Source organism: Chroicocephalus ridibundus, chromosome 17 (genome assembly GCF_963924245.1).
Source record: "Chroicocephalus ridibundus chromosome 17, bChrRid1.1, whole genome shotgun sequence".
NCBI classification, from domain to species: Eukaryota; Metazoa; Chordata; class Aves; order Charadriiformes; family Laridae; genus Chroicocephalus; species Chroicocephalus ridibundus.
The window spans coordinates 8500103-8526904 of record NC_086300.1 but is presented as its reverse complement, the minus strand read 5'-3'; the positions used below and the strand labels follow the sequence as shown (position 1 = coordinate 8526904).

Genomic DNA, 26802 nt, shown 5'->3' with positions numbered 1-26802 from the left:
TGCATGCCTGTGAGTGTGCTTGCCTTGCTGTGTGTATGGGTGTGCACCCATGAGGCTATGTCAAAGACCTTGATGAAGTCAAGGCACACTCCAGGCAGTGCCCCTCCCCTTCCCACAGTGCCTGTCACCTCCTCATGGAAAGCAATGAGGTTGGTGAGGCATCATTTGTCCTCAGTAAGACCATGTCAGCTGCTCCCAATCCCCTTCTTGCCTTTCATGCATGTCGAGAAGGCTCCTAAGAGTATTTGCTCGGGGTAGATACTGTCCAGTCAGCTCCTTGGATGCCCTTGGATGCATCTCAAGTGATCCCATGAACTTGTGTATGTCCAAATGGTAGTACGAGCTCCGTAATTCCTTATTCTTCTACTGTGGGAGCTGCATCATTCCCATAGAGTTTGTGGGGACATGCAGGCATGTGGTAGGCCTGAGGAGAAAGAGGCATCAGGTCCATGACACATGTCATCAGATCCACTTTTTAACCAAGCAATAAGCCCACATCTACTTATTCATCCTTTTGGTGCCAATAGGCTCAGAGACAATTTTCTTGATTCCCTTTACATCTCTTGCAGTTTTCCACTCCAGCTGCGTTCTTTTGTCCACATTGCAGAGGACCATCCTCGTGCTCTGAGGAGGCTCTCCGTGAAGGTTAGCCAGCTCTCCTGGGACCGCTGTGCTCCAGGGAAGTTTCCCAGGGCATCTTGCCAAGCAGGTCAATCCCTGGCCACTTCAAGATGTGCTCTCCTGAAGTCCATTGCAGTAGTTGTCCTGTTTGTCTTGGTCAGTTCTCTGAGGATCTTAAATTCCACAGTCTCCTGGTCACCGCAGGCAAGGCTGGCCTTGAACTTTACATCATCCAACAGTTCTTCCTCACTTGTGGTTAGCAGGTCACAGAGAGCCTCTGTCCTAGTCTGTTCATGGATTTCCTGCATCAAAGATTTGTCTTCCATACAGCACAGACATGTCCCGGTTTGCTTGTGGCAGCCATTTTCCTCCTGCAGGAGACACCGAGGTGATAAAAGTTATCCATGAGCATCTGCGTCCTTCTAGTGTGGACACTGCCTGACCTGGGCTGGGGTCAACTCCATTCCTACCTCCTGCTCTTGCTTTCCTGGTCTAGCCTACCCAATTGCACGTGAACATTAAAACCTCATGGACTCCTGCTGTGGGCTCAGGTCAGAGACATTCTGCAGCAGCTGCTGTTCATGGAGATGTTTTGCTTGAGGAGCCACCTCTGTGCCCAGGGACAAAAAGGAGAAAATATCACTCTAGGGTAAGAGAGAAGTGCTCAGGCACAGTTTGATCATTTGTGACTGAGCAGATCCAGGACACTTGCTACCAAAAGTGCCAGTTCATCACAGCAGATGAGCAGGAGGAACCAACCAGCTCTCACTAGAATGTTTAATGTCCCCAACGAGAACAGAGGAATGAAGGCCCATGGATGCCGCATGCCGAGATCTGCCTAAGTGAAGAAATGGTACAGTATCTCTTTACATCAACTGCCATGGCCAATGTTCAAGAGGGAAATACCACAATGGAACCAGCTTTAAGGTGTCCCCATCTTGAGACAAGGCAAACCCAGTGGGTGTTGGGGAGGATGGGTCTGCCTGCGGTTATTAATAGTGGTGAAGACAAATAAATAGTAATATATAAATGCAATGGTTCAAGTGTGTGCTGTTTAATCAGACAGCAGAACTTCCAATGCATTGGCAATACGAAGACTGTGCCTTCATTTAGTGTGGTATGCAAATATTTAAGTCCATGGTTGCATAAATTGACATCTGGAATGGACAGAAAACATTCCATCACAGGATCTTGTCCTGCAGACCCCTGGGTGTACAGAGGGAGCTGCGCTGCCAGGGGACACCTGAGGGCCCCTTCCCTCACCCTCAGCCTTGCACAGACACATCCCCTCCTTCCCCTGGGTTCTTGCACAGCCAAGGAAGCTCCCTGCACCACTGTGTCTTGCACAGCACAGAGGTACAAGGCACTGTCAGAGAGCTCGACTTCCTCCAGCTGCAGGAGGCTGTATTTCTCCATGGTGTTCAGCACGGTGGTGAGACGGCCACTGGGCTTGCGGCCAGCAGTTGCCTGATAGGAGACCAGCTGGAGACCTTGGCCTTTCCTCTGCTGGTACCAAAGCAAAGCATAAAAGTTGGAAGTCTGGTATGTGCAGGTTGTTTGGAAGGTGTCTCTCTGCTTCACTGTGACTTGTCCTTCTTGCTGGGTGACAGTGATCTGTCCCATGGTGCCTGGAAGAAAGTGAAGGTCAGCAGCTCAGCAGGGGAAAGCAAACCACGAGCACATATGAAAAGCAAGCATAGAAGGCTCCCTATCATCTGCCTTAGAGGAAAATCCTGAGTTCTGGACACAGCAAGCAGAGAGGAATTTTGGGCAGCAGCGTGGAGCTCTGAGCTCAGTGGGGAACTTGAGAGGAGCTGTGCTGTGTCCCTGCTCCTCCTCCCTGCTCCTGCTCCTACTACCCATTGAAACAGGGAACAGCCTTTCATGCCTAGTGTTTGCCATGGCAGACATGAGCCAGCCAGGAGGCAGGATGGGAGACCCAGTTACTGTCAGTGGGATGAGAGCATAAGGGTCCTTGGGGCAGCTTTGACAGGTTTTGCTGATTTGCATTGGCAAGGAAAAATATGAGAGTGCAGAGAGAGCTGAGATCTTCTTTGGTGAGAGCAGGTGGATCAGAAGAGAGAGGCAGAGAGAAAGGCATTGAAGGTGAGAGAAGAGCAGCAGAAGAGGTCTGAGGTATCTCTTCTCTCTCCTTTCAAACAGGAAGAGCATCTTGAGAAAAATGGTGCAAAACTGTCCTCTCAGGAGGCTCTGAGGTCAAGGAAAAGAGGGCAATGGAAGCCCAGGCACTGAGGACTTGCAGGAGGAATGGATAGTCCAGGCAAGCTGCATGACATGTGCCAGCCAGGAGAGAGACTGGGACACCCTAAGAACGTGAGTGGCATGAGAGAGCTTTCATGTCCCTGCATCAGCTTTCAAAAAACATTTGTGTTTTGGGTACAAGGTCAGAAAAGGTGTACTTCAAGATGGAAAAGAGTTTCTGCAATGATATGTCTGCGAAACACCGGGCCCAGAGAGATCAGAAGAGACAGGCAGAGAGAGGTGGATGGGTGGCAAGAGAAAAGGAAAGCAAGAGGTCTGTGATGGTCAGGAGAGGAGCTCTTTCTTCTCGGTCTCATCTTTTCTTTTCCATCAGTAGCAGCAGTATCTTGAGAAAGCAGGTACAAAACCACACTTGCGATCTGTTGTTTCCCAACATTTGCCCATAATTCAAGAGCAACTCCCTGCAGAGACCTGTTGAGGGGGTGAGGGTCTCCTGGGAAGAAGGGGAATCATGCCTCCAGTCAAAGCCAATGCTTACCCAGTGGTTGCCTCAGGAAGGCAGCAAGGACAAGATACCCGAGGTGCATGCTGAGACCGATCCTCCTGCGTGTGTGGGAGAGACTCAGAAAAATCACACATCCCCACCAAGAGCCCCGAGAGAGCAGAGCTGCCGGAAATGACTCTGCAAGGGGAACAAAGAATGAAATGGGGAGGAGAAAATGCTTGTTCTTAGCACATCTCAAATGCCTGTGCTGTGGTTTTCTCTCCTTCAGTAATGTCACATCTTACTTGATGCTGATTGCGATGCTGATGCTTGATGCTTGATGCTGGTGCCAGCGCTGATGCTGATGACAACGCCTGGCGGCAGGGGAACAGTTGCCCCAGCGCCCGTGTCTGGGTATGGCTGGACGGGGAAAGGTGTTTCCGTCAAGCAGCGCAGCAGTGCCCCTGGTGGGCGTGGCTGGGGTTGTCATAGATTCATAGAATGGTTTGTGTTGGAAGGAACTTTGAAAGACCGACTAATCCAACACTCCGGCCACGGGCAGGGACATCTGTCACTAGATCAGATTGCTCAAAGTCCAATCCAGCCTGACCTTGAACACTTCCAATGACGGGGCATCCACCACTTCTCTGGGCAACTTGCTCCAGTGTCTCACCACCCTTCTGCAAATTTCCAAATTATACAAAATGTCCAACCTAATTCTACCCTCTTTCTGTTTAAAACAATTAGCCCTTGTCCTGTCCATACTGGGACCAATAGTGTTTGATACCTTCATTAATAACATAGACAGTGGGATTGAGTGCACCCTTGGCAATTTTGCAGATGACACCAAGCTGAGTGGTGCAGTTGGTACTCTTGAGGGAAGGGATGCCATCCAGAGGGACCTTAACAGTCTGGCGGAATGGGTGCATAGGAACCTCCTGAAGTCCCACAAGACCAAGTGCAAGGTTCTGCAGCTGGGCTGGGGCAACCTCCATTATCAGTACAGACTGGGAGTCAAGTTGATTGAGAGCAGCTCTGTGGAGAAAGACTTGGGGATACCAGTGGTTGCAAAACTGGACACGAGCTGACAATGTGTGCTTGCAGCCCAGGACGCCAATTATGTCCTGAGCTGCATCAAAAGAAGCTTTTCCAGCAGGTCAAAGGAGGTGATTCTCCCCTTCTGCTCCACTCTGGTGAGAGCCCACCTCGAGTACTGTGTCCAGTTGTTCTGGGGTTCCCAATAAAGAAAAAAAAAAGCTGAGAGAGTTGGAGTTCTTCAGCCAGAGACACTAAAGAGAAGGCTCCAGTGAGACCTCATTGCTGCACGTCAATATATTAAGGGGGCTTACAAGAAAGATAGAGAAAGGCTTTTTACAAGGGCCTGTAGTGACAGGACAAGGCATAATGGTCCACCAGAGCAACACCTGCTGAGCTCACCAGCCAATGATGGAAAATCCTGACACAGGCGTGCTTTTTACACACATCGTACACATCTATTATGGCTGCCCTGTGGCTAACAACGGAAGCAGATTATTTAGCCTACACAAATACTGCCTCCCAGGATGCAGATTGCACAACCTCCCTGGGAAACCCTTTCCTTGATTCCCTGTTTCTTTTAGCCTACTGCTTCATGAGAATTCCCCATGTTCCAGCTGATGTCCATTGCCTCTACTCCTGTCATTGGGCACTTCCAGAGGCAAAGCCCGTCTACTCCTTCTCCTCTGAACAAGTGGTTCCTGGACCTGTTCAGAATGCTTTACCTATACACAGCTCAGTGTAGCGCCTGTTCCCCCCTTGTCAGTGTTTGCCAAAGCCTTGGTGGGCATGCCCTCCTTCCCACCTCTCATGTTGCTCATGAAATCAAGAAACAGTGTTGGTCCTACTGCTGATCCCTGAGAGACCCCACTGGAACCATAGAATCATTTAGGTTGGAAAAGACCCCTGGGATCATCGAGTCCAACCATCAACTCCACTCTACAAAGTTCTCCCCTACACCATATGCCCTAACACCACATCTAAATGACTCTTAAACACATTCAGGGATGGTGATTCCACCACCTCCCTGGGCAGCCTATTCCAGTGTCTGACCACTCTTTCTCTGAAGAATTTTTTCCTAATGTCCAGTCTAAACCTATCCTGTTGCAGCTTGAAGCCATTCCCTCTTGTTCTATCGCTAATTACCTGTGAGAAGAGACCAGCACCAAACTCTCGACAATGTCATTTCAAGTAGTTGTAGAGAGCGATGAGGTCTCCCCTCAGCCTCCTCTTCCTCAGACTAAACAGTCCCAGCTCCTTCAATCCCTCCTATCCTCTCTTTCTTGTCTTAGCGCTAGTAAATAGTGTTTTAAGGAATATTTTGAAGATGCTGAGTGACCTTCTTAGTGGGATCAGTCCGTGTCATTTCTGGTGCTCCAGCCTCAGTTTTTGCAGCCTGTGGGGCGTCTGGCTTGTCCCAGGCTCACCACTGAGGCACTGCACCCTTTACAGTGCTGGGGCAAGTCCCACACCCCAACATCGCCCTTAAAGAGATCACTTAGGATGTCTGGGATGATCTGAGGGCTGGAGGAGTTTTTTCCGTCGTAATGTGGAGATTCTTTGTAGTTGCAGCAGTATGGATGTTCTCTAGACTTTATGTTATGCCTGACCCGCAGAGCTGGGGCATGGAGAAGCTCAATATCTGGAAAGGTCATGGTAGCTTCAACTCCACTGTGCTTTCTCTCTCTTTTCTGGTGAGAAAAGAATTGACTGAACCACCGTCAAGGTCTTGAGCTCATTAAAGCTGATGGTGCCTGATTCATTGTCTTGACTGTGGTGCCTGAAAGACTGAAGGACTGAAGCCATTGAGCTTTGTCCTTTCACTACAGGCCCTGGTAAAACGTCTTTCTCTTTCTTTCTTATAAGCCACCTTTAAAAATTGCAAAACCACAAGAAGGTCTCCCCAGAGCCTCCTCCTCTCCAGGCTAAACAACCCCACCTCTCTCAGCCTTTCTTCACAGGAGAGGTGTTCCAACCCTTGGATCATTTCTGGAGCCTTTCTTTGGACCCACTCCAACAGACTCTACAGACTCTGCCCACAGTCAGGTGAGAGACATCAGCTCACACAGGGGACTTGTCCCATCCTAAGCAGATGTCCACAGTAAACAGAATGAATCATCTTCCTGGAGACACCGATCCTGCAATTGACCAATGGTTGCCTCTGATCTCCGAACTAAGCTCACAGCAGGGCCTGCCTACCTGGTCACCTGCACATGGCTTGCTTCATCATACGGTCAGAAGTGAACCCACAGGCTCTTCCACCAGAGCCTACAAACACCTCTATCCCATGGCTAAACCCCATGTCCATGTCCCTGGTACTCAGGCACAGATGGGTAGCAGGGAAAAAGGGCTTTTGTGTGGGTGAATGGCATCAAGCTGGGTATGTCACTCTCCTCAGCTGCATCTCTGGCTCTCCCTGAGTGCACATCAGTCTTCCCTCAGCTACAATGAACTCTTTCAAACAGGATTTGCAGAAGATGACTCTGTCAGGTCCATGTCCTGTGCCCTGGACAGTGTAGGCAGCCTCTCATTGGGTGTCTTGAGTCTCCTTATTTCACTCTAGATGCCTGGAGGTTTAGATTAGTTTTTGAATATGTGTGTGTGTGTGTTGTCAAAGCATCTGTTTAGTGTGTCTTGAGTGACCTTTCCTGGACTCTTCCAGCATGTGAGATGAGTCGTCTGCCCACGCTGACGTGTTTTGCACCAGAAATGCTTGGGCCCCTCATCCTGTCATGCAAAAGATGCCTCCACTGGGGAATGTGCCTGGCATAAAGCCGTAAATGGAAAGACAGTAATTCAGGAAGCCGAAACACAGCCTGTAACATTGGTTGGGATGTTTTGCATTCAAGGAGCTTATCAGCAAAGGATCACCTCTACAAGGGATGCCTCTGGCAGTGTGGGGCAGTTAAGGTGCATGATAAAAGCCAGCCCAGCTCCTCACTCTCTCATCCACTTCTCTTGCCTCCTTCTCCTTGGGAGTCAGGTTAGTTTGAAGCCCCTTCTCCTTCTCTGCTTTCTCTAAAAGGAGGTCTCACTTCAGCTGACCTCTCAGCTGAGACTGGCTTTGTTCTATACCAGCTCATGGGGCTGCTTGTCATGGGAGGGGGAAGCAGGGAGAAGGTTAGACATGGAGGGAGGCTGGGATTGTGCTGAGGTGGCTTCTGGACTCAGGGGCCAGGCAGTAGCTGCATAGGAGCTGGTGGCTCTTTTTGGGCCCTGTCCGAACGAGGCCAAGAAGTCCTCACATTCTTGGCACAGCCTCCGTCTCCCAGCTCTGCATATTCTTTGTCTCTCTCATGGTGATGTGATGGGCTGCTCCTCACACATCCCCTTGTTTTGCTTCCTCCCTGCCTTCTCTCCCAGGTGCACCTCCGAAGCCAAGACATGTCCTGCTATGACCAGTGCCAGCCCTGCCAGCCCTGCCAGCCCTGTGGCCCGACCCCACTGGCCAACAGCTGCAACGAGCCCTGTGTCAGGCAGTGCCAGAACTCCATCATCATCATTGAGCCTCCTGGTGTGATGGTGACCCTGCCTGGACCCATCCTCAGCTCCTTCCCACAGAACACCGTTGTGGGATCCTCCACCTCCGCTGCCGTTGGCAGCATCCTCAGCTGTGATGGAGTGCCCATCACCTCTGGGTCCTGTGACCTCTCTGGCATTTCCAGCCGCTACTATGGCAGAAGGTGTCCCCCCTGCTAAATGCACTGGTGACAGCCCTGACAAGGACCCCCAGGTACCTGATGCTGGATTCAGGACAAAGCTCCTGGCCATTGATTTTAGGGAGGCTGAGCAGCCATTGCTGCCCTTCCAAAGGAGAGCTGCTGGGGCGCTCTGAAAATGTGCCCAAAGTCTAACTTCCCTGCCTTATCTTCTCTCCCATCTCCTTCTTGTCTTCTGTTTTTTGGGGTTGTAAGACCTGCAAAGCCACCATGGGCCATCTGCAGGCCCCTCTGCCTCTGTGGGACAGGCCTGTGGGATCTCAACTGTGGGCAATGGCAGCAGAGTTTTGGCATCTGCTGATCCTCTCCCTGCTCTGGCCACCTCCTCTACAAGTGAACTTCTTTCCACCTCAGAGTCATTAAAGTTTTCTGCATGCTGACCTCTGCTTCCATCTCATCCTTTTCATGGTGGACCTTGTCTTGTATGCTATGGAAGAAAGGCATTGTCTTGGGTGGTGGGGGATAAGGTGAGGGCACAAGCAGAAGAGGAAGGGGAGGGTGGGCTACAGGGCAATGGGTCCCTTCCAATCACTGTCCCTTGGAGCTGAGGAAGATATACTCATCTCCTCCACAGCCAATGGGTATCAGGCCCTGTATTCCAGCATCTCTGCTCACTTACAATCTCTTGGCATCATAACACGTCCTGCAACAAGGAGACTGACCATTGCTTTCCCTTAGAGAGTGCTCCCCAGTGCTGCTGGAGGCTCTGAGAGGTCAGCAGCTCACAAGCCTGTGCAGAAGGGAATTCCTTCTGCTCTGGATAGCCCTGTGGTGGGAAAAGAAGCTCAGTCAGAAGGTGGCCCCCAAAGATGCAGGAGCAAAGATCGTGTGAGAATAAGACTTCAGAACGACTCCTGACCTTCTCATCCTAATCTTCCCACTTGTCCCCTGAAAGAGGGAGCATGGCCTGAACCCAAGGGCAAGGACAGTAAGGGCAGGCCACCCATACACCTTCTGCCCCCAAAGAGTCCCCTGCACAGCCCAGCAGTTGCACAGATGTGCAGGGCTAAGGGGACTCCCAGGTTGATGTTGGAATCACAAAGTATCTTTCCCCTAGGCCAGCTCTTCTTCTGGCAGGGCATGTTGTCCACCTCTGCTTGGTGGTCTGCTCCCCTACCAAGATTATGGATAGAGTTGTACAGCCTGGTCACACTGGGGCAGGGCTATGGGAAGCCTATGAGGTACTGCATGAGAAGGCCTCCAAGGATGGGGGGAGTGCAATGGGGAGAGCATGTCCCAGAGACATACCCTTCTGCTGCCACATGAGTGTGTCACTGTGGCACTGCTCCCTTTGCAAGGGCAGAGGCTGGGCCCAGACCCTTGAGCAGATCAACAAGGCCAGGCAGGAGCTTCCAACACTGCAGGATTTTTTTTTTTTTTTGATTGTAATGTGGGAATTCTTTGTTGGGCTGCAGCAATGGGGATGTTCTCTAGTTTTTATCTTTTCCTTCACACGCAGACCTGAGATGTGGAGAGGCTCAATAGCTGGAAAGGCCATGACAGCTTGGACTCTGCTGTGGCTTCTCTGTGTCTTACAGTGAGAAAGAAGCTGACTGAACCCCTGCCAAACCCTTGAGCTCACTAAAGGTGATGGGGCTGGCCAGTGACTCATTCGTTCCTTACCTGTAGGGTCTGAAGGACTTGCCTGGAGTCCTCTCGAGGGGCTGAGAGCTGTTGTCAGGGGTCCTGCTTCTCCGTGGAGTGTGTGCATGATTGTGCTCAAGTATATGTTCCTCTGGCTGTGCTCATGTCTGCATTCGCACACACACGTGTAATACACATGCAAATATGAGTGTGCACAAATGTTCTCTGTGTGTGTTTGGGCAGTTGTGTCCATGAGCGTGTATGTATTTGTCGTGGTTTAGCCTCAGACAGCAACAAAGAACCACATGCCGCATGCTCGGGCGTTCCTAATACAGGAAGAATCAGAAGAAAAAGGCAAGACTCTTGGGTTGAGACAAAGGCAGTTTAACAGAACAGCAAAGGGAACAAGCAAACAACGACAATAACACGGATAGAGGAATATACAAACACGATTAGGGAACCGCCGCTCCCCGCCGCTCCCCGACCAGACCCCAGGACGCCCCAGCCCGCTCCAAGCTGCGACTTCCTGCCCCCTCCCCCGGCAGCTCAGGGTGGGCATGGCTCGCATGGCATGGAATACCAGGAAAAATTAACCCTATCCCCGCCGGAACCAGGACATTATCCACCCCTTATTCCATACCATCTATGCCATGCCAAGGTCTTACAGGTTCCAATGAATTGCCACCACTTTCCCCTGTCATGTATATATATACATATATATTCATGCGGATATAATGCCCTTGGTTTATGGGCCATCCCTCCAAAGTGTCCGTTGAGTTCTTTTAATCCATGGCTTTGGGCTCCATCTGTTAGAACAGTCTCTCAGGGCAGGTGAGATGCTGGGTGGTGCTGTCTGTTGCATGCTGTATTTGTCGGAGCTTGTGACTGGTGCACTCGGTGTGGCTCATGCACACAGTCCGTGGGCTGAAGATGTAGATCTTGACGAAGTTGCTCGGTGCCAGCTGCTGAGGTCAGTTCTTATCCCATCACCCCCGTGCCTTACTTGTAATACAACTGATAGCAGTTATGGCAATGAGGACATACAGTGACAGTGTTAGTAAGCAATTAACAGCACACAATTTGATTCATTGGCTATTCTTACCCAAAATCAGATCCCCATGAGGTACACATTGGACTTCCCCATCCTTCCACATCACCCACCAAGTGCACCCAGGTCCTTGGGCAAAAGCAATCCCACGGATGGGTTTGCCTTTGCCTGAGGCAGGACTGACCCAGACTGTCTTCCCTAGCATATTCTTCATGTGCACTAAGGGGACTTTATCCCCTTCTACGGTACGTGGAAGTTTTGATTGGGCAGGGCCAGCCTGATTGGTAGAACCCCTGGTGTTAACTAGCCAGGTAGCTTTTGCTAGATGTGTATCCCAATGTTTTAAAGTCCCACCACCCATTGCTCTCAGTGTAGTTTTTAACAACCCATTGTATCATTCTATCTTCCCAGAGGCTGGTGCATGATAGGGGATGTGATGTACCCACTCAATACCATGCTCTGTGGCCCAGGTGTCTATGAGGCTGTTTTGGAAATGAGTCCCATTGTCCGACTCTATTCTCTCTGGGGTACCATGTCACCACAGGACTTGCTTTTCAAGGCCCAGGATAGTGTTCTGGGTGGTGGCATGGGGCACAGGGTATGTTTCCCGCCATCCGGTGGTTGCTTCCACCATTGTGAACACATAGCGCTTGCCTTGACGGGTTTGTGACAGTGTGATATAATCAATCTGCCAGGCGTCCCCATATTTGTATTTCAGCCATCGTCCTCCATACCAAAGAGGCTTCAAACGCTTGGCTTGCTTGATTGCAGTGCATGTCTCACATTCATGGATGACCTGTGCAATAGTGTCCATGGTCAAGTCCACCCCTCGGTCACGAGCCCATCTATATGTCGCATCTCTTCCTTGAGGGCCTGAGGAGTCATGGGCCCATCGAGCTATGAATAGTTCACCCTTATGTTGCCAGTACAGATCCACCTGAGCCACTTCAATCCTAGCAGCCCGATCCGCCTGCTCGTTGTTCTGATGTTCCTCCATGGCCCAATTCTTCGGTACATGGGCATCTACATGGCGTACTTTCACAACCGGATTCTCTATCTGGGCAGCAATATCTTGCCATAGGTCAGCAGCCCAGATGGGTTTGCCTCTGCGCTGCCAGTTGCCCTGCTTCCACTGCTGTAACCACCCCCACAGAGCATTTGCCACCATCCATGAGTCAGTGCAGAGATAAAGTACTGGCCATTTTTCTCACTCGGCAATGTCCAAAGCCAGCTGAATGGCTTTCACCTCTGCAAACTGGCTCGATTCACCTTGTCCTTCACTGGCTTCTGCAACCCGTCATGTAGGACTCCACACAGCAGCCTTCCACTTTCGATGCTTTCCCACAATACGGCAGGACCCATCAGTGAACAGGGCATATTTCTTCTCATTTTCTGGCAGTTTATTATATGGTGGGGCCTCTTCTGCACGCGTCACCTCCTCCTCTGGTGACATTCCGAAATCCTTGCCTTCTGGCCAGTCCATGATCACTTCCAGAATTCCTGGGCGACTGGGGTTTCCCATTCGAGGTCGCTGTGTGATCAGTGCAATCCACTTACTCCATGTAGCATCAGTTGCATGATGTGTGGTGGGGACCCTTTCTTTGAACATCCAGCGCAGCACTGGCAGTCGAGGTGCTAAGAGGAGCTGTGCTTCTGTACCAACCACTTCCGAAGCAGCTCGAACCCCTTCATATGCTGCCAATATCTCTTTTTCTCTTGGAGTGTAGCGGGCTTCGGATCCTCTGTATCCCCGACTCCAAAACCCTAGGGGTCGACCTCGAGTCTCCCTTGGTGCTTTCTGCCAGAGGCTCCAGGTAGGGCCGTTCTCCCTGGCTGCAGTGTAAAGCACGTTTTTAACATCTTCTCCTGCCCGGACTGGCCCCAGGGCCACTGCATGGACTATTTCCTGTCTGATTTGTTCAAAAGCTTGTCATTGCTCAGGACCTGATTTAAAGTCATTCTTCTTCCGGGTTACTTGATACAGAGGGCTTACAATTAGACTGCAATGTGGGATATGCATTCTCCAAAAACCCACAATGCCTAAGAAAGCTTGTGTTTCCTTTTTACTAGTTGGTGGAGACATAGCTGCTATTTTGTTGATCACATCCATTGGAATCTGACGGCATCCATCTTGCCATTTTATTCCTAAAAACTGGATCTCCTGTGCAGGTCCTTTGACCTTACTTTGTTTTATGGCAAAACCAGCTTTCAGAAGGATTCAAACTATTTTACCCCCTTTCTCAAAAACTTCTTCTGCTGCATTGCCCCATACGATGATGTCATCAATGTATTGCAGATGTTGCAGAGCTTCACCCTGTTCCAGTGCAGTCTGGATCAGCCCAGGGCAAATGGTGGGGCTGTGTTTCCACCCCTGCCGCAGTCGATTCCAGGTGTACTGGACGCCCGTCCAAGTGAAAGCAAACTGTGGCCTGCACTCTGCTGCCAAAGGGATTGAGAAGAATACATTTGCTATATCAGTTGTGGCATACCACCTGGCTGCCTTGGACTCCAGTTCGTACTGGAGTTCTAGCATGTCCGGCACGGCAGCGCTCAGTGGTGGCGTGACTTCATTCAGACCACGATAGTCTACAGTTAGCCTCCACTCTCCATTAGATTGTCTCTCCAGCCATGTGGGACTGTTAAAGGGTGAGCGAGTCTTGCTGATCACTCCTTGAACCTCTAGTTGACGAATCAGCTCATGGATGGGAATCAGAGAGTCTCGGTTAGTGCGATATTGCCGCCGATGCACTGTTGTGGTAGCAGTCGGCACCTGTTGTTCTTCGACCCTCAACAACCCCACAACAGAAGAATCCTCCGAGAGACCAGGCAAGGTAGACAACTGTTTAACTTCCTCTGTCTGCAAGGCAGCTATGCCAAAGGCCCAACGGTACCCTTTTGGGTCCTTAAAATACCCTCTCCTGAGGTAATCTATACCGAGGATGCATGGAGCCTCTGGGCCATGCACAATGGGATGCTTTTGCCACTCATTCCCAGTTAGGCTCACTTCCGCCTCCAGTACAGTCAACTCTTGGGATCCCCCTGTCACCCCAGAAATACAAATGGGTTCTGCCCCTCTATAGCTTGATGGTATTAAAGTACACTGTGCACCCGTGTCCACTAGGGCCTTATACTCCTGTGGGTCTGATGTGCCAGGCCATCGAATCCACACTGTCCAATAAACCTGCTTGTCCCTTTCCTCCACCTGGCCGGAGGCAGGGCCCCTCTAATACTGGTCATAGTATAAATCACTCACTTCTTGCAGAAATGACTTGGAAGTTCCTTCAAGAGGATCAGAAGCAAGATCAGGCCTTCTGCTCTGTCTGGGGAACGGCCCACTGGAAACTGGGGCGGCACTTTTCCTGGAGGGATCCCCTTTTATGGTTGTCCTTCCTTGCAACTCCTGTACCCATATCCGCAGGATCAAAGTAGGTTGTCCATCCCACTTCCTCATGTCCTCTCCGTGGTCACGCAGGTAGAACCACAGGGTGCCTTGTGGTGTGTACCCTCTGTAGTCTCTCTCTTGAGTGGGGAAATGCCTGCTTCTAATAGCTGAGACGCTGGCCCGTGCAGGTGGGGAGTAGGAGATATTCTCTTCAAGTTGCTGGACCTTCCGCGACAGCTTCTCCACAGCTGAGACAAGGCGGGAAGAGAGACTTTCTTCATATCGCTGGAGCCAGCCAGCTACCTCATCCACCGTTGGTCCCTCTTCACCTTTCCATTCCATTACTGCCAGTGAGTTGGCATATGACGATGGTGCGCTCCGTACAAACTTCCGCCACATGGGCCTTGTACATCGCACCTCATCAGGGTCTGTGGGTAAGTCTGCATTGTTCAAGTCATAATAAATCATCTCCCGCCACAGCTAATTCTCTCAGGTACTGGATACCTCTTTCCATGGTAGTCCACTTACTTGGTTGACGTACAACATCCTCACTGAAGGGGTACCTCTCCCTCACGCCTGACAGGAGTTGTTTCCAGAGGCTGAGGGCTTGGGCCTTCTTCCCAATTGCCTTGTCAATGCCGCCTTCCCTAGACAGGGATCCCAGCTGCCTGGCCTCCCTACCCTCTAATTCCAGGCTACTGGCCCCGTTATCCCAGCACCGGAGCAGCCAGGTGACAATGTGCTCGCCTGAAAGTCGGCTGAAATCTTTTCGCATATCCCGCAACTCACTCAAGGATAGGGATCGAGTAATTATCTCTGGTTCTGCCTCTTCCTCCTGCTCTCGTGATGACCCTGGTTCATCATCATCTCTTACTAAGCGAACTGATTTCTTCGTGTACTTCTTCTTCTGAATGGGGGCAACTGATACTGGCACGGGTTGGTTCCCTGGTTCAGCGGCAGTGGCTGCCACACGGGCTGGAGTAGCCACAGTGGCTGCCACAGGGGTTGGAGTAGCCACAGTGTCTGTCGCAGGGGTTGGAGTAGCCACAGTGGCTGCCACAGGGGTTGCAGTAGCCACAGTGTCTGTCGCAGGGGTTGGAGTAGCCACAGTGGCTGCCGCAGGGGTTGCAGTAGCCACAGTGGCTGCTGCAGGGGTTGCAGTAGCCGCAACGGCTGCTGGTTTGGTTTCCATCTCTTCCCCCTGAGGGTGCTGCATAATACTGAGCAGTGCCTGGTAAATACTGGCCAGGGACCAGCACAGTGCAGTGAGTTGTGCCTCTCTAGAATAGCCACAGCATTTTCCCTTCAAATATTCTACCGCTTTATCAGGGTCCTGTAATTGTTCAGGGGTGAAGTCCCAGACCATTGGAGGTGAGAAGTTCTCTAGGTACCTGCCCATGTTCTCCCACATGCCGTGCCACCCCTGACTATCCAGCCTCGGAACAGACCTCCGGGTGGTAGTCTTGAATAGCTGTTTAACCTTAAACAGGACCTGGAACACATTCAGCAGACATAACAATAGGATCAGGGTGGTTTGAGTATCCCAAGGATATTCAAAATTCTCAAAAGCTGTCATACCTGACCCAAAGGAGAAAAGGGAGGCAAAAGAGCTGGGGAAAGTGTCCCCCCCTGTTTCCCCCACAGACTGGGTGTAAGTATTAATAAATTCTGAGAGACAGTGCCCAAGGTACGGACAGGACAGCAACACTACATAAAAGCCCCAAAGTAACTCTCTAACTCATAAACCGATATTGCACAGGACAGCAAAATGATAATCCTCATCCCTCTCCCAGAAGTAACAAAAATCATCGCAGGGAGTACATAAGCCATATAGGAATTCACATAACACAGCCATGAGAACAAACCAAGCAACATGATGACCAGCGACTATTTGCCTAATACGATAAATGCATACAACAAATTTGTTTTTCCAAGCTCTAGTTGGATTCTGTCGTTATCTCAACCCTTCGAGCCCCACGTTGGGCGCCAAAAAGGACTGTTGTGGTTTAGCCTCAGATGGCAACAGAGAACCACATGCCGCTCGCTCGGGCCTTCCTAATACAGGAAGAATCAGAAGAAAAAGGCAAGACTCTTGGGTTGAGACAAAGGCAGTTTAACAGAACAGCAAAGGGAACAAGCAAGAAACGACAATAACACTGAGAGAGGAATATACAAACCCGATGAGGGAACCGAAGCTCCCCCGCCGCTCCCCGACTGGACCAGGATGCCCCAGCCCTCCTGCCCCCTCCTCCAGCAGCTCAGGGTGGGCATGGCTCACATGGCATGGAAGACCGGGCAAAATTAACCCTATCCCCGCCGGAACCAGGACAGAGGGAAAGAAAGACAAGGCACGTCCTTGGGAGACCAACCAAGGATTGCAGGGTTGGGAGTAGTTTGGCCCCTTCCTGTCAATGCAGCCACAGACCACTCTCCAGTGTGTCCCAGGACAACATCACTTGCCTGCACTGCACCCATCCAGCACTTGACCTGAGGCTTCTGCTATCACTGACACATTCTGCTATCACTGACACATTCCCCCCCATGGGATCTCACAATCCCAGCACTCAGAAGAAGCCTCCGTGAGGGATGGTGGACAGCATAAGCCAGGAAATGAGAAGGCGGCATTGGGAAAACAACCACACAGCCCATGTCATTAGCTGGGATGTTTCCTGTTCATCATGAGCAGCTTCGACAATTGCCACTTCTGTAGAACCTACCTCTGGGCCCGGGGCAGGTCAGGGCCAAAATAAAAGCCAGCCCAACTCCTTGTTCTCCCATCCACTTCTTTCTCCTCCTTCTCCTTGGGAACGAGGTGAGTCTGAAGCCCTTTCCCTGTGTTGTTTTCTGCTCATGCAGATGTGTACTCCTCCCTCCTATAGTGGGCTGCGGTGCTGCTCACCATGAGAAGGGGAAGAAGGTCTGAGTAGAGAGTGTCTGGGACTTGGTTGAGGGAGCTGTTCTCTTAAGAGATAGGCAGCAGCCTCCTTGGGCCTGGAGACACTTTGCATTATCTTGAAAGAGGACTTGGCACTTGGCTGAGGTTGCCCTTCACTGCAAAGATTGGCAGCAGCCTGGCTGGGCCTGGGTGATCCTCACAGTACTGTGTCTGGTAACCCTTTTGCCTCACTGCACAGTTTCTAGCTCCTGGCTCAGCAGATGCCTTTGACATGCTTGTGGTGGAGCGACAGACTCCTGGCAGACTGTTCCTCACATGTGCGTGTACTCTACTGCCTCTCTGCCCTCTCTCCCAGGTGCTCCTGCAGCCCAGAGACATGTCCTGCTATGACCAGTGCCAGCCCTGCCGGCCCTGTGGCCCGACCCCACTGGCCAACAGCTGCAATGAGCCCTGTGTCAGGCAGTGCCAGAACTCCACCGTCGTCATTGAGCCTCCTGCTGTGGTGGTGACCCTGCCTGGCCCCATCCTCAGCTCCTTCCCACAGAACACCATTGTGGGATCCTCCACCTCTGCTGCTGTTGGCAGCATCCTCAGCTGTGATGGAGTGCCCATCAACTCCAGGTGCTGTGACCTCTCTGGCATTTCCAGCTGCTACTGTGGCAGAAGGTGCCCCCCCTGCTAAATGCGCTGGTGACAGCCCTGAAAAGGACCCCCAGGTATCTGATGCTGGATTCAGGACAAAGCTCCTGGCCATTGATTTTAGGGAGGCTGAGCAGCCATTGCTGCCCTTCCAAAGGAGAGCTGCTGGGGCGCTCTGAAAATGTGCCCAAAGTCTAACTTCCCTGCCTTATCTTCTCTCCCATCTCCTTCTTGTCTTCTGTTTTTTGGGATTGTAAGACCTGCAAAGCCGCCGTGGGGCATCTGCTGGCCCCTCTCCCTCTGTGGGACAGGCCTGTGGGATCTCAACTGTGGGCAATGGCAGCAGAGTTTTGGCAGCTGCTGATCCTCTCCCTGCTCTGGCCGCCTCCTCTACAAGTGAACTTCTTTCCACCTCAGAGTCATTAAAGTTTTCTGCATGCTGACCTCTGCTTCCATCTCACCTTTTTCATGGTGGACCTTGTCTTGTATGCTAAGGAAGAAAGGCATTGTCTTGGGTGGCGGGGGATAAAGTGAGGGCACAAGCAGAAGAGGAAGGGGAGGGTGGGCTACAGGGCAATGGGTCCCTTCCAATCACTGTCCCTTGGAGCTGAGGAAGATATACTCATCTCCTCCACAGCCAATGGGTATCAGGCCCTGTATTCCAGCATCTCTGCTCACTTACAATCTCTTGGCATCATAACACGTCCTGCAACAAGGAGACTGACCATTGCTTTCCCTTAGAGAGTGCTCCCCAGTGCTGCTGGAGGCTCTGAGAGGTCAGCAGCTCACAAGCCTGTGCAGAAGGGAATTCCTTCTGCTCTGGATAGCCCTGTGGTGGGAAAAGAAGCTCAGTCAGAAGGTGGCCCCCAAAGATGCAGGAGCAAAGATCGTGTGAGAATAAGACTTCAGAACGACTCCTGACCTTCTCATCCTAATCTTCCCACTTGTCCCCTGAAAGAGGGAGCATGGCCTGAACCCAAGGGCAAGGACAGTAAGGGCAGGCCACCCATACACCTTCTGCCCCCAAAGAGTCCCCTGCACAGCCCAGCAGTTGCACAGATGTGCAGGGCTAAGGGGACTCCCAGGTTGATGTTGGAATCACAAAGTATCTTTCCCCTAGGCCAGCTCTTCTTCTGGCAGGGCATGTTGTCCACCTCTGCTTGGTGGTCTGCTCCCCTACCGAGATCATGGATAGAGTTGTACAGCCTGGTCACACTGCAGGAGAAATTGGGCAGGGCTATGGGAAGCCTATGAGGTACTGCATGAGAAGGCCTCCAAGGATGGGGGGAGTGCAATGGGGAGAGCAGGTCCTCCAGACCTCAGCACACGGCCATGCAGCAACTGGAGGGTCCACAAGGTGGTTCTGAGTATTTTTGAAAATGATTGTAATCATGTAATTCCAGGAAGGGCCATTGCCAGAAGGCAGGTTTTCCATCTTTCTTTGAACTCCAGCCTCTAAGGGACACGTCTCAGAGGAGAGACTCAAAGAGACAGGCCCACAGGAAACCCTACAGAAGCAGTGTGCAGCAGGGAGATCCAGAAAGCAAAGAGCAGCAGTGAGGAACCATTGCACAAACTCCCACGACCTCCTGCATTGCCCATCAGCTCACCAGAGCCATTGGGCAAAACAACCTCATAACCCCTGGTGAAAACAAGGGAACCTGAGAGTCTTTCACCACTTCCTCTTTCTTCTGAGGTCACTGACACTGTCCTCTCCTGGAAGAGAATCTTGTCCTGCAGATCCCTGGGTGAACAGGGGAAGCAGCACTGCCAGGGGACACCTGACAGCCCCTTCCCTCACCCTCAGCCTTGCATAGACACGTCCCCTCCCTCCCCTGGGTTCTTGCACAGCCAAGGAAGCTCCCTGCACCACGGTGTCTTGCACAGCACAGAGGTACAAGGCACTGTCAGAGAGCTCGACTTCCTCCAGCTGCAGGAGGCTGTATTTCTCGGTGGTGTTCAGCACGGTGGTGAGACGGCCGCTGCGCTTGCGGCCAGCAGTTGCCTGATAGGAGATACGCTGTGGGGCTTGTCCTTTTCTCTGTTTGTACCAGAGCAAGGCATCAAACCTGGATGTTCTGTAGGTGCAGGTGGTTTCAAAGATGTCTCCCTGCTTCACTGTGACTTGTGCTTCTTGCTGGGTGACAGTGGTCTGTCCCATGGCGCCTGGAAGAAAGAGAGCGTCAGTGACTGTGCAGGGAAAGACTCAGAGACTCAAAACAAGAGGAGATGTAATATGTCAGAGGAGGAGGCTCCCTTTTCCTTTCTCTGCAGCACTAGCCCCATGGATGGGTACAGCAAGGCGGTATCTTTGGGCAGGCAGCCTCACACCTCAGCTCAGCATGGATCCCACAACACAGTAATGCCAACTACCTCACACAGGGATACCCCCAGAGGAGAGCTGTGCTTTCACCCACACTTTTGATTTCCACTCTCCTGCTGCCCAGAGTCTCCAGGGAAGAGCCTGTGGTGCCTGACCTTCCTGTGCTGGCTCCAGGACAGCTCCAGAATGGTGAGAGATCATGGGAACCCCTGTGAGGAGTTTCATCCTGTTCCCCATTCCCTGTCCTCTCAGGAGTCTCCAAAGTCAAGAAAGGGAGGGAAAAAGAAGCCCAGGTATTGAGGACTTGCAGGAGGAATGGATAGTCCGGGCAAGCTGCATGACATGTGCCAGCCAGGAGAGAGACTGGGACACCCTAAGAACGTGAGTGGCATGAGAGAGCTTTCATGTCCCTGCATCAGCTTTGAAAAACCCTGTGTGTCAAAACACAAGCCAAGGTCAGAAAAGGTGTACTACCAAGATAGAAAAGAGCTTCTGCAGTGATATGTCTGCGAAACACCGGGCCCAGAGAGATCAGAAGAGACAGGCAGAGAGAGGTGGATGGGTGGCAAGAGAAAAGGAAGGCAAGAGGTCTGTGATGGTCAGGAGAGGAGCTCTTTCTTCTCGGTCTCGTCTTTTCTTTTCCATCAGTAGCAGCAGTATCTTGAGAAAGCAGGTGCAAAACCACACTTGTGATCTGGTGTTTCCCAACATTTGCCCATAATTCAAGAGCAACTCCCTGCAGAGACCTGTTGAGGGGGTGAGGGTCTCCTGGGAAGAAGGGGAATCATGCCTCCAGTCAAAGCCAATGCTTACCCAGTGGTTGCCTCAGGAAGGCAGCAAGGACAAGATACCCGAGGTGCATGCTGAGACCGATCCTCCTGCGTGTGTGGGAGAGACTCAGAAAAATCGCACATCCCCACCAAGAGCCCCGAGAGAGCAGAGCTGCCGGAAATGACTCTGCAAGGGGAACAAAGAATGAAATGGGGAGGAGAAAATGCTTGTTCTTAGCACATCTCAAATGCCTGTGCTGTGGTTTTCTCTCCTTCAGTAATGTCACATCTTACTTGATGCTGATTGTGATGCTGATGCTTGATGCTTGATGCTGGTGCCAGCGCTGATGCTGATGACAACGCCTGGCGGCAGGGGAACAGTTGCCCCAGCGCCCGTGTCTGGGTATGGCTGGACGGGGAAAGGTGTTTCCGTCAAGCAGCGCAGCAGTGCCCCTGGTGGGCGTGGCTGGGGTTGTCATAGATTCATAGAATGGTTTGTGTTGGAAAGAACTTTGAAAGACCGACTAATCCAACACTCCGGCCACGGGCAGGGACATCTGTCACTAGATCAGATTGCTCAAAGTCCAATCCAGCCTGACCTTGAACACTTCCAATGACGGGGCATCCACCACTTCTCTGGGCAACTTGCTCCAGTGTCTCACCACCCTTCTGCAAATTTCCAAATTATACAAAATGTCCAACCTAATTCTACCCTCTTTCTGTTTAAAACAATTAGCCCTTGTCCTGTCCATACTGGGACCAATAGTGTTTGATACCTTCATTAATAACATAGACAGTGGGATTGAGTGCACCCTCGGCAATTTTGCAGATGACACCAAGCTGAGTGGTGCAGTTGGTACTCTTGAGGGAAGGGATGCCATCCAGAGGGACCTTGACAGTCTGGTGGAATGGGTGCATAGGAACCTCCTGAAGTCCCACAAGACCAAGTGCAAGGTTCTGCAGCTGGGCTGGGGCAATCTCCATTATCAGTACAGACTGGGAGTCAAGTTGATTGAGAGCAGCTCTGTGGAGAAAGACTTGGGGATACCAGTGGTTGAAAAACTGGACATGAGCTGACAATGTGTGCTTATAGCCCAGAAAGCCAGTTGTATCCTGAGCTGCATCAAAAGAAGCTTTTCCAGCAGGTCAAGGGAGTTGATTCTCCCCTTCTGCTCCACTCTGGTGAGAGCCCACCTCGAGTACTGTGTCCAGTTGTTCTGGGGTTCCCAATAAAGAAAGACAGGGACCACGGGATGGCTGTAAAAAATGACCCGAGGACTGGAACACCTGTCTTAGGAAGAAAAGCTGAGAGAATTGGAGTTCTTCAGCCAGAGACACTAAAGAGAAGGCTCCAGTGAGACCTCATTGCTGCATGTCAATATATTAAGTGGGGTTATAGGATGGAGAAGGGCTTTTTATGAGGGCCTGTAGTGACAGGACAAGGCATAATGGTCCACCAGAGCAGCCACTGCCACGCTCAACATCCAACAACGGAAAATCCTGACATAGGTGTGCTTTTTACACACATTGTACATATCTATTATGGCTGCCCTGTGGCTAACGACAGAAGCAGATGATTTAGCCTAAGCAATGCTGCAGCCGCTTTCTGAGAAGATTTCTAACAAACTCGTCTGGCTGGCACCTTGCTTCCTGATGCTGCCCTTGCAGACCACAGCTGGGAGAGGGACTCCTTCCACGGGAGGCAGGTCCCAGTTGGGGGGACCTGAATGCCAGCCTTTCTGAGAGCCTCTCCGGGCACAAGGCTTGTCCTCCCGGTGCCTGTGCAGTGCTGGGCACAGCCTTCTGCCACCACTCCTCTGGCTCTCCCGGCTGCTCCAGTGCTAAAAGCAGAAGAGGAGATGGTCACCTCAGCAGAGCAGCTCCCTGAGCTCAAATGAGCCACGTTCACTGACAGATGTCAGGGCTTGGCTCAGACAGCTTGAAATCTCCTCCTGATGCCACCTGCTAATTAATATTAGTTTGTCTTTTGAAGAGATGGTATTTATCTTAAGGCAACTTCATCAGGCCAGCTTCCTCTCTGGTGTCCCAGCCCCAGCATTTGCAGCTGCAGGCCATGGTGCTCACCCCCACACACAACATTTGCTGCCATGTGAGCATGTCAGGGCAGCACCTCTCCCAGCGCTGCAGCTGGAACTGGTCCCAGACCTCCACAACTGCCCTACAGCAATCAACCAGGGATGGGCCAGAGCTTGCAAAACTTCAAGATCATTTTGACTTGTAAAGTGGAGAATGTCTGGAGCTGCAGCAATAGGGATGGTCTTGAGCTTTGACTTTGTCTCTCACACACGGACTTGCCTGAAGTTGTCAGGGTCACAGGGGCAGAGAGCTGCCCGTGGAGTCCTGCTTCTCAGAGTGTGGGGGGAGGCTGGGCTTCCTCATGTGCATATGCATCTGTCTGTGCCTGGGGGCATATTTGTGCCTCTGTGTTTGCATTTGTGCGGGTATTTGCAAATGCACGTGTGAGAGTGTGTGTCTGCCGATGTGTGTGAACAAGGGCATTTCTCCATGTGTCTGTGCGTGTGTTTGTGTCCACGCATGTTTTTGCAGGTGAGCAAGTGCGTGTGTGTGTTGTCAGTGTGTGTGTGTGTGTGTCTGTGGGCATACGTTCATGGAGACAAGCACATACATCTGTGTGTTTGTACAGGAGCTTGCATATATACGTACATGCAAGTGCGAGTATGTAAGGGAACGCTTATGTGCTGACAATCTGGGGGGGTGAATGTGTGTGCATGTGCAGGGGGTCCTGTGTAACTGGGTGTGCATGCACGTGCGTTTATATGTGTGCTGACATGTGAATGAAGGGAGGATGGAGCTCCTGGTCATTCCCTTTTGGAGAGATTGAACATCTCCCATTCTCCTTGCAAAGGAAGGCTGAAAGCATGGCTCATGTCTACCTTTGCTTCCTGCTGCTCTCCCCTTTCCCTCTCCTCTCATGTTGGCTTCTGGTCCTCTTTAGTCTGCCCAGGCCAGCCTAGGGGGGAACGTGCTGCACCTCTCCCTCCTCAGGGCAAGCTGAGGGATGCCCTGCAGGAACTCTGCTACAGGCAAAGGGCACTAAAGCTCCACTGTTCCTGGTGTTCTCTCCAGGGTGACCCTCTGCTTGAAGGAACGTTGTTTTCATCCTTTGGGGTATGAAAGTTCTGCTGCATCCCAGCCTCTTTCTCTGTGTTGTCCTTCCCTGTGTGGACACTCTGGCAAGCGCGCAGTGAGCAAGGTGTTAGTCTCGGGTGAGCAGAGTGGAGGGAAAAGGGGATTCTTCACTGTCCTCAGAGGAAGGGGAGTGTGGGACACAGTGCGTGGCCCCCTTTAAGGCACTGCTCCTGGGAAGGGAGGAAGGCTCCTCCAGAGCCAGTGGCCTGCCTGGCTTTGTCTCTCCCTAGAAATGCCCTCTTGAGTATGTCGTGTGGTTGGGGAGCCTGATCAGCAGCGTCCAGCCTGGGCACTGCAGCAAGCAGGTGGGAGGCTCACAGACTCCTCTTGGGGTTGGGTGTTCCATAGTCTGCCGGGAGTTTTGCTGGGAGCCAGAACGGGAGAAGATGACCTTGCAGTCTCACACAATTCCTGTGCAGAGGGAAGAGGGAAGCAGGAGAGAGGCATGGCAGGAAGAGAGGCTGGGGCTGCTGCCTAAGTGTCCCAAGGGTGGCCAGAGGCTTTCCAAATTCCTGCTTTTACCCACAGAGGGGTTGGAGAGCACTTTCCCACTGTGGAAGGGGACCTACTGAAGTGTTGCAGGAAAGTGCTGGGCCTGCTGAAACGCCTCTGCCCAAGGCGTTGCTCAAGGGTTGATCTGGCAGCAGAGACGCAACCCCCTTTCTGATCCTGCACATCTTCCAACTCCTCACAAGCAAAGCCCAAGAGGGGAGGGAGGAAAAGCTGCTGAGAGAGGAGGCAACCAGTTCCACACAGACATGTGAACTGAAGTGCTGATACGCTGATACAAAATCTCCTTTTCCTCTCAGATGTTATTTAAAGTGGGTTTTTTTGGCCTTTGGAGAGAATGCATTTCCCTACAACTACACCTGGGAGAATCTTCATTAACTGAACCTCTTTTCTGTGTGCAGAACTCAGCATTTGCAGCCTGCGGGAAGCTGGGCTGTCAGGAGACACACAGTCCTTTGCTGCAGCCTTGCGTCTTGCATAGGAGCTGAGGAGGCTGGTCCCAGACAGCAAGGTGTCCCTGCAGGAGATGACAAACACCCCATGGAGAGTGTCATGTGTTCTTTGTTTCTACCAGGGGAGTAGAGGAGACACCTGCTAATATGAGGCTGAGGCTGGGGCTGTCTTCCCAAAGAGCACAGGGCAACGAGGGCCCAAGGATACCCCATGCTGGCATTTGCCTGGGTTGAGCTTTACTTTGTCTGCATTTGTTTTGTTCTATCGTTAGTCATGCAGACAGGAGAAGGAAAAGGTACAGCATCGCTTTACATCAACTGCCATGGCTGAAGTTCAGAGGGAAATAAAACAATGGAACCAATTTTAAGATGCCTCCATATTGAGAGAAGACAAACTCAGTTGCTGTGAGGGAGGATGTATGTGCTGTGGTTATTAATAGTGGTCAAGATGAAAAAAATGCTAATATGTAAATGCAAAGGCCCTTGGATGTTGGACTGCAGAGTTGTGGGTGCACCGGGGAAGCAGCACTGCCAGGGGACACCTGAGGGCCCCTTCCCTCACCCTCAGCCTTGCACAGACTCATCTCCTCCCTCCCCTGGTCTCTTGTACAGCCAAGGAAGCTCCCTGCACCACTGTGTCTTGCACAGCACAGAGGTACAAGGCACTGTCAGAGAGCTCGACTTCCTCCAGCTGCAGGAGGCTGTATTTCTCCATGGTGTTCAGCATGGTGGTGAGACGGCCACTGGGCTTGCGGCCAGCAGTTGCCTGATAGGAGACCAGCTGGGGACCTTGGCCTTTCCTCTGCTGGTACCAGAGCAAGCCTCGAAAGTAGGAGGTCTGGTATGTGCATGTTGTCTGGAAGGTGTCTCCCTGCTTCACTGTGATGTGTCCTTCTTGCTGGGTGACAGTGATCTGTCCCATAGTGCCTGGAAGAAAGTGAAGGTCAGCAGCTCGTCAGGGAATGGCTTTGGGAAGCAAACCGGGAGTGGATAAAAAAACCTTGTAGAGAATGCTCCCTGTCCATCGCCCTGCAGGAAAATCCTAAAGGCAGGGGGAAAGCCAGGTGGAGAGTACTTTTGGGCAGCAGCTCCGGGCTCTAAGCCCAACGTGGACCCTGAGGAGAGCTGTGCTGTGTCCCTTCTCCTCCTGCCTGCTCCTGTTCCTGCTGCTCAGTGGAGCAGGGAACAGCCTGTCATGCCTGACCTTCATGTGCTGGGACCAGCAACCCTCCAGCAGGTAAAGGGGCCCATGCAGCTACGGCAAAAAGATTCACCCTGCTTCCCCATCCATCCCATCTCCGAGGGCTCCCAGCTCCCTGATTATATATAATGGTGAGCTTGAAAAGAGGGATCCCTGGCTGTGTCAACATCCAGGAGAAAAGTGGAAGCCACGGCAGACATGTGCCAGCCAGGAGGCAGAATGGGACACCCAGTTAATGTCAGTGGGATGAGAGCTTTAAAGTCCCTGTAAGAGCTTTGACAGGATCTACTGATTTGCACTGGAAAGGGAGACATGTGAGAGTGAGAAAAAGCGCCGAGATCTCCTATGGTGAGAGCAGGTGGATCAGAAGAGAGAGGCAGAGAGAAAGGCATTGAAGGTGAGAGAAGAGCAGCAGAAGAGGTCTGAGGTGTCTCTCCTCTCTCCTTTCAAACAGTAAGAGCATCTTGAGAAAAGAGATGCAAAACCACAAATGTGAGCTGGTATTTCACAGTGTTTTCCTGTAATTCAAGAGTAGTTCTCTGCATGATCCTGATCAGGCTGGCAAGGGTTTCCTTGGGGGAAGAAGGATGCATTTATAGAAAGCCAGGACTTACCCAGCAGTTGCCCCAGGAAGGCCGTGAGGATGAGAGATCCGAGGTGCATGTCGACATCAACCCGCCTCTTTGTGGAGTGAGACAGAGTCAGAAAACCCCCTCCCAGCCCCGAGATAACAGAGCTGCCGGA

The 26802-nt window shown here is 51.7% G+C and overlaps 1 protein-coding gene and 3 gene segments (V, D, J or C); 1 reads left to right on the top strand and 3 right to left on the bottom strand.

Annotated features, from left to right (window-relative positions):
* LOC134524747 (olfactory receptor 6F1-like) overlaps positions 1 to 26802 on the top strand; it is a 51351-nt gene that overhangs the window by 9332 nt on the left and 15217 nt on the right. The window contains 1 exon segment of the mRNA XM_063354910.1: positions 6854 to 6864. Within this exon segment, the coding sequence (XP_063210980.1) occupies positions 6854 to 6864 (11 nt within the window).
* On the bottom strand, positions 711 to 3492 carry LOC134524669 (T cell receptor alpha variable 18-like). The segment is given in 3 exon segments: positions 711 to 992; positions 1954 to 2249; positions 3383 to 3492. Coding segments are annotated over 3 exon segments (627 nt in total).
* Positions 18022 to 21136, bottom strand: LOC134524668 (T cell receptor alpha variable 1-2-like). The segment is given in 4 exon segments: positions 18022 to 18141; positions 19502 to 19797; positions 20768 to 20911; positions 21019 to 21136. Coding segments are annotated over 3 exon segments (465 nt in total).
* LOC134524667 (immunoglobulin kappa variable 3D-15-like) lies at positions 22308 to 26721 on the bottom strand. The segment is given in 3 exon segments: positions 22308 to 22565; positions 25489 to 25784; positions 26673 to 26721. Coding segments are annotated over 3 exon segments (603 nt in total).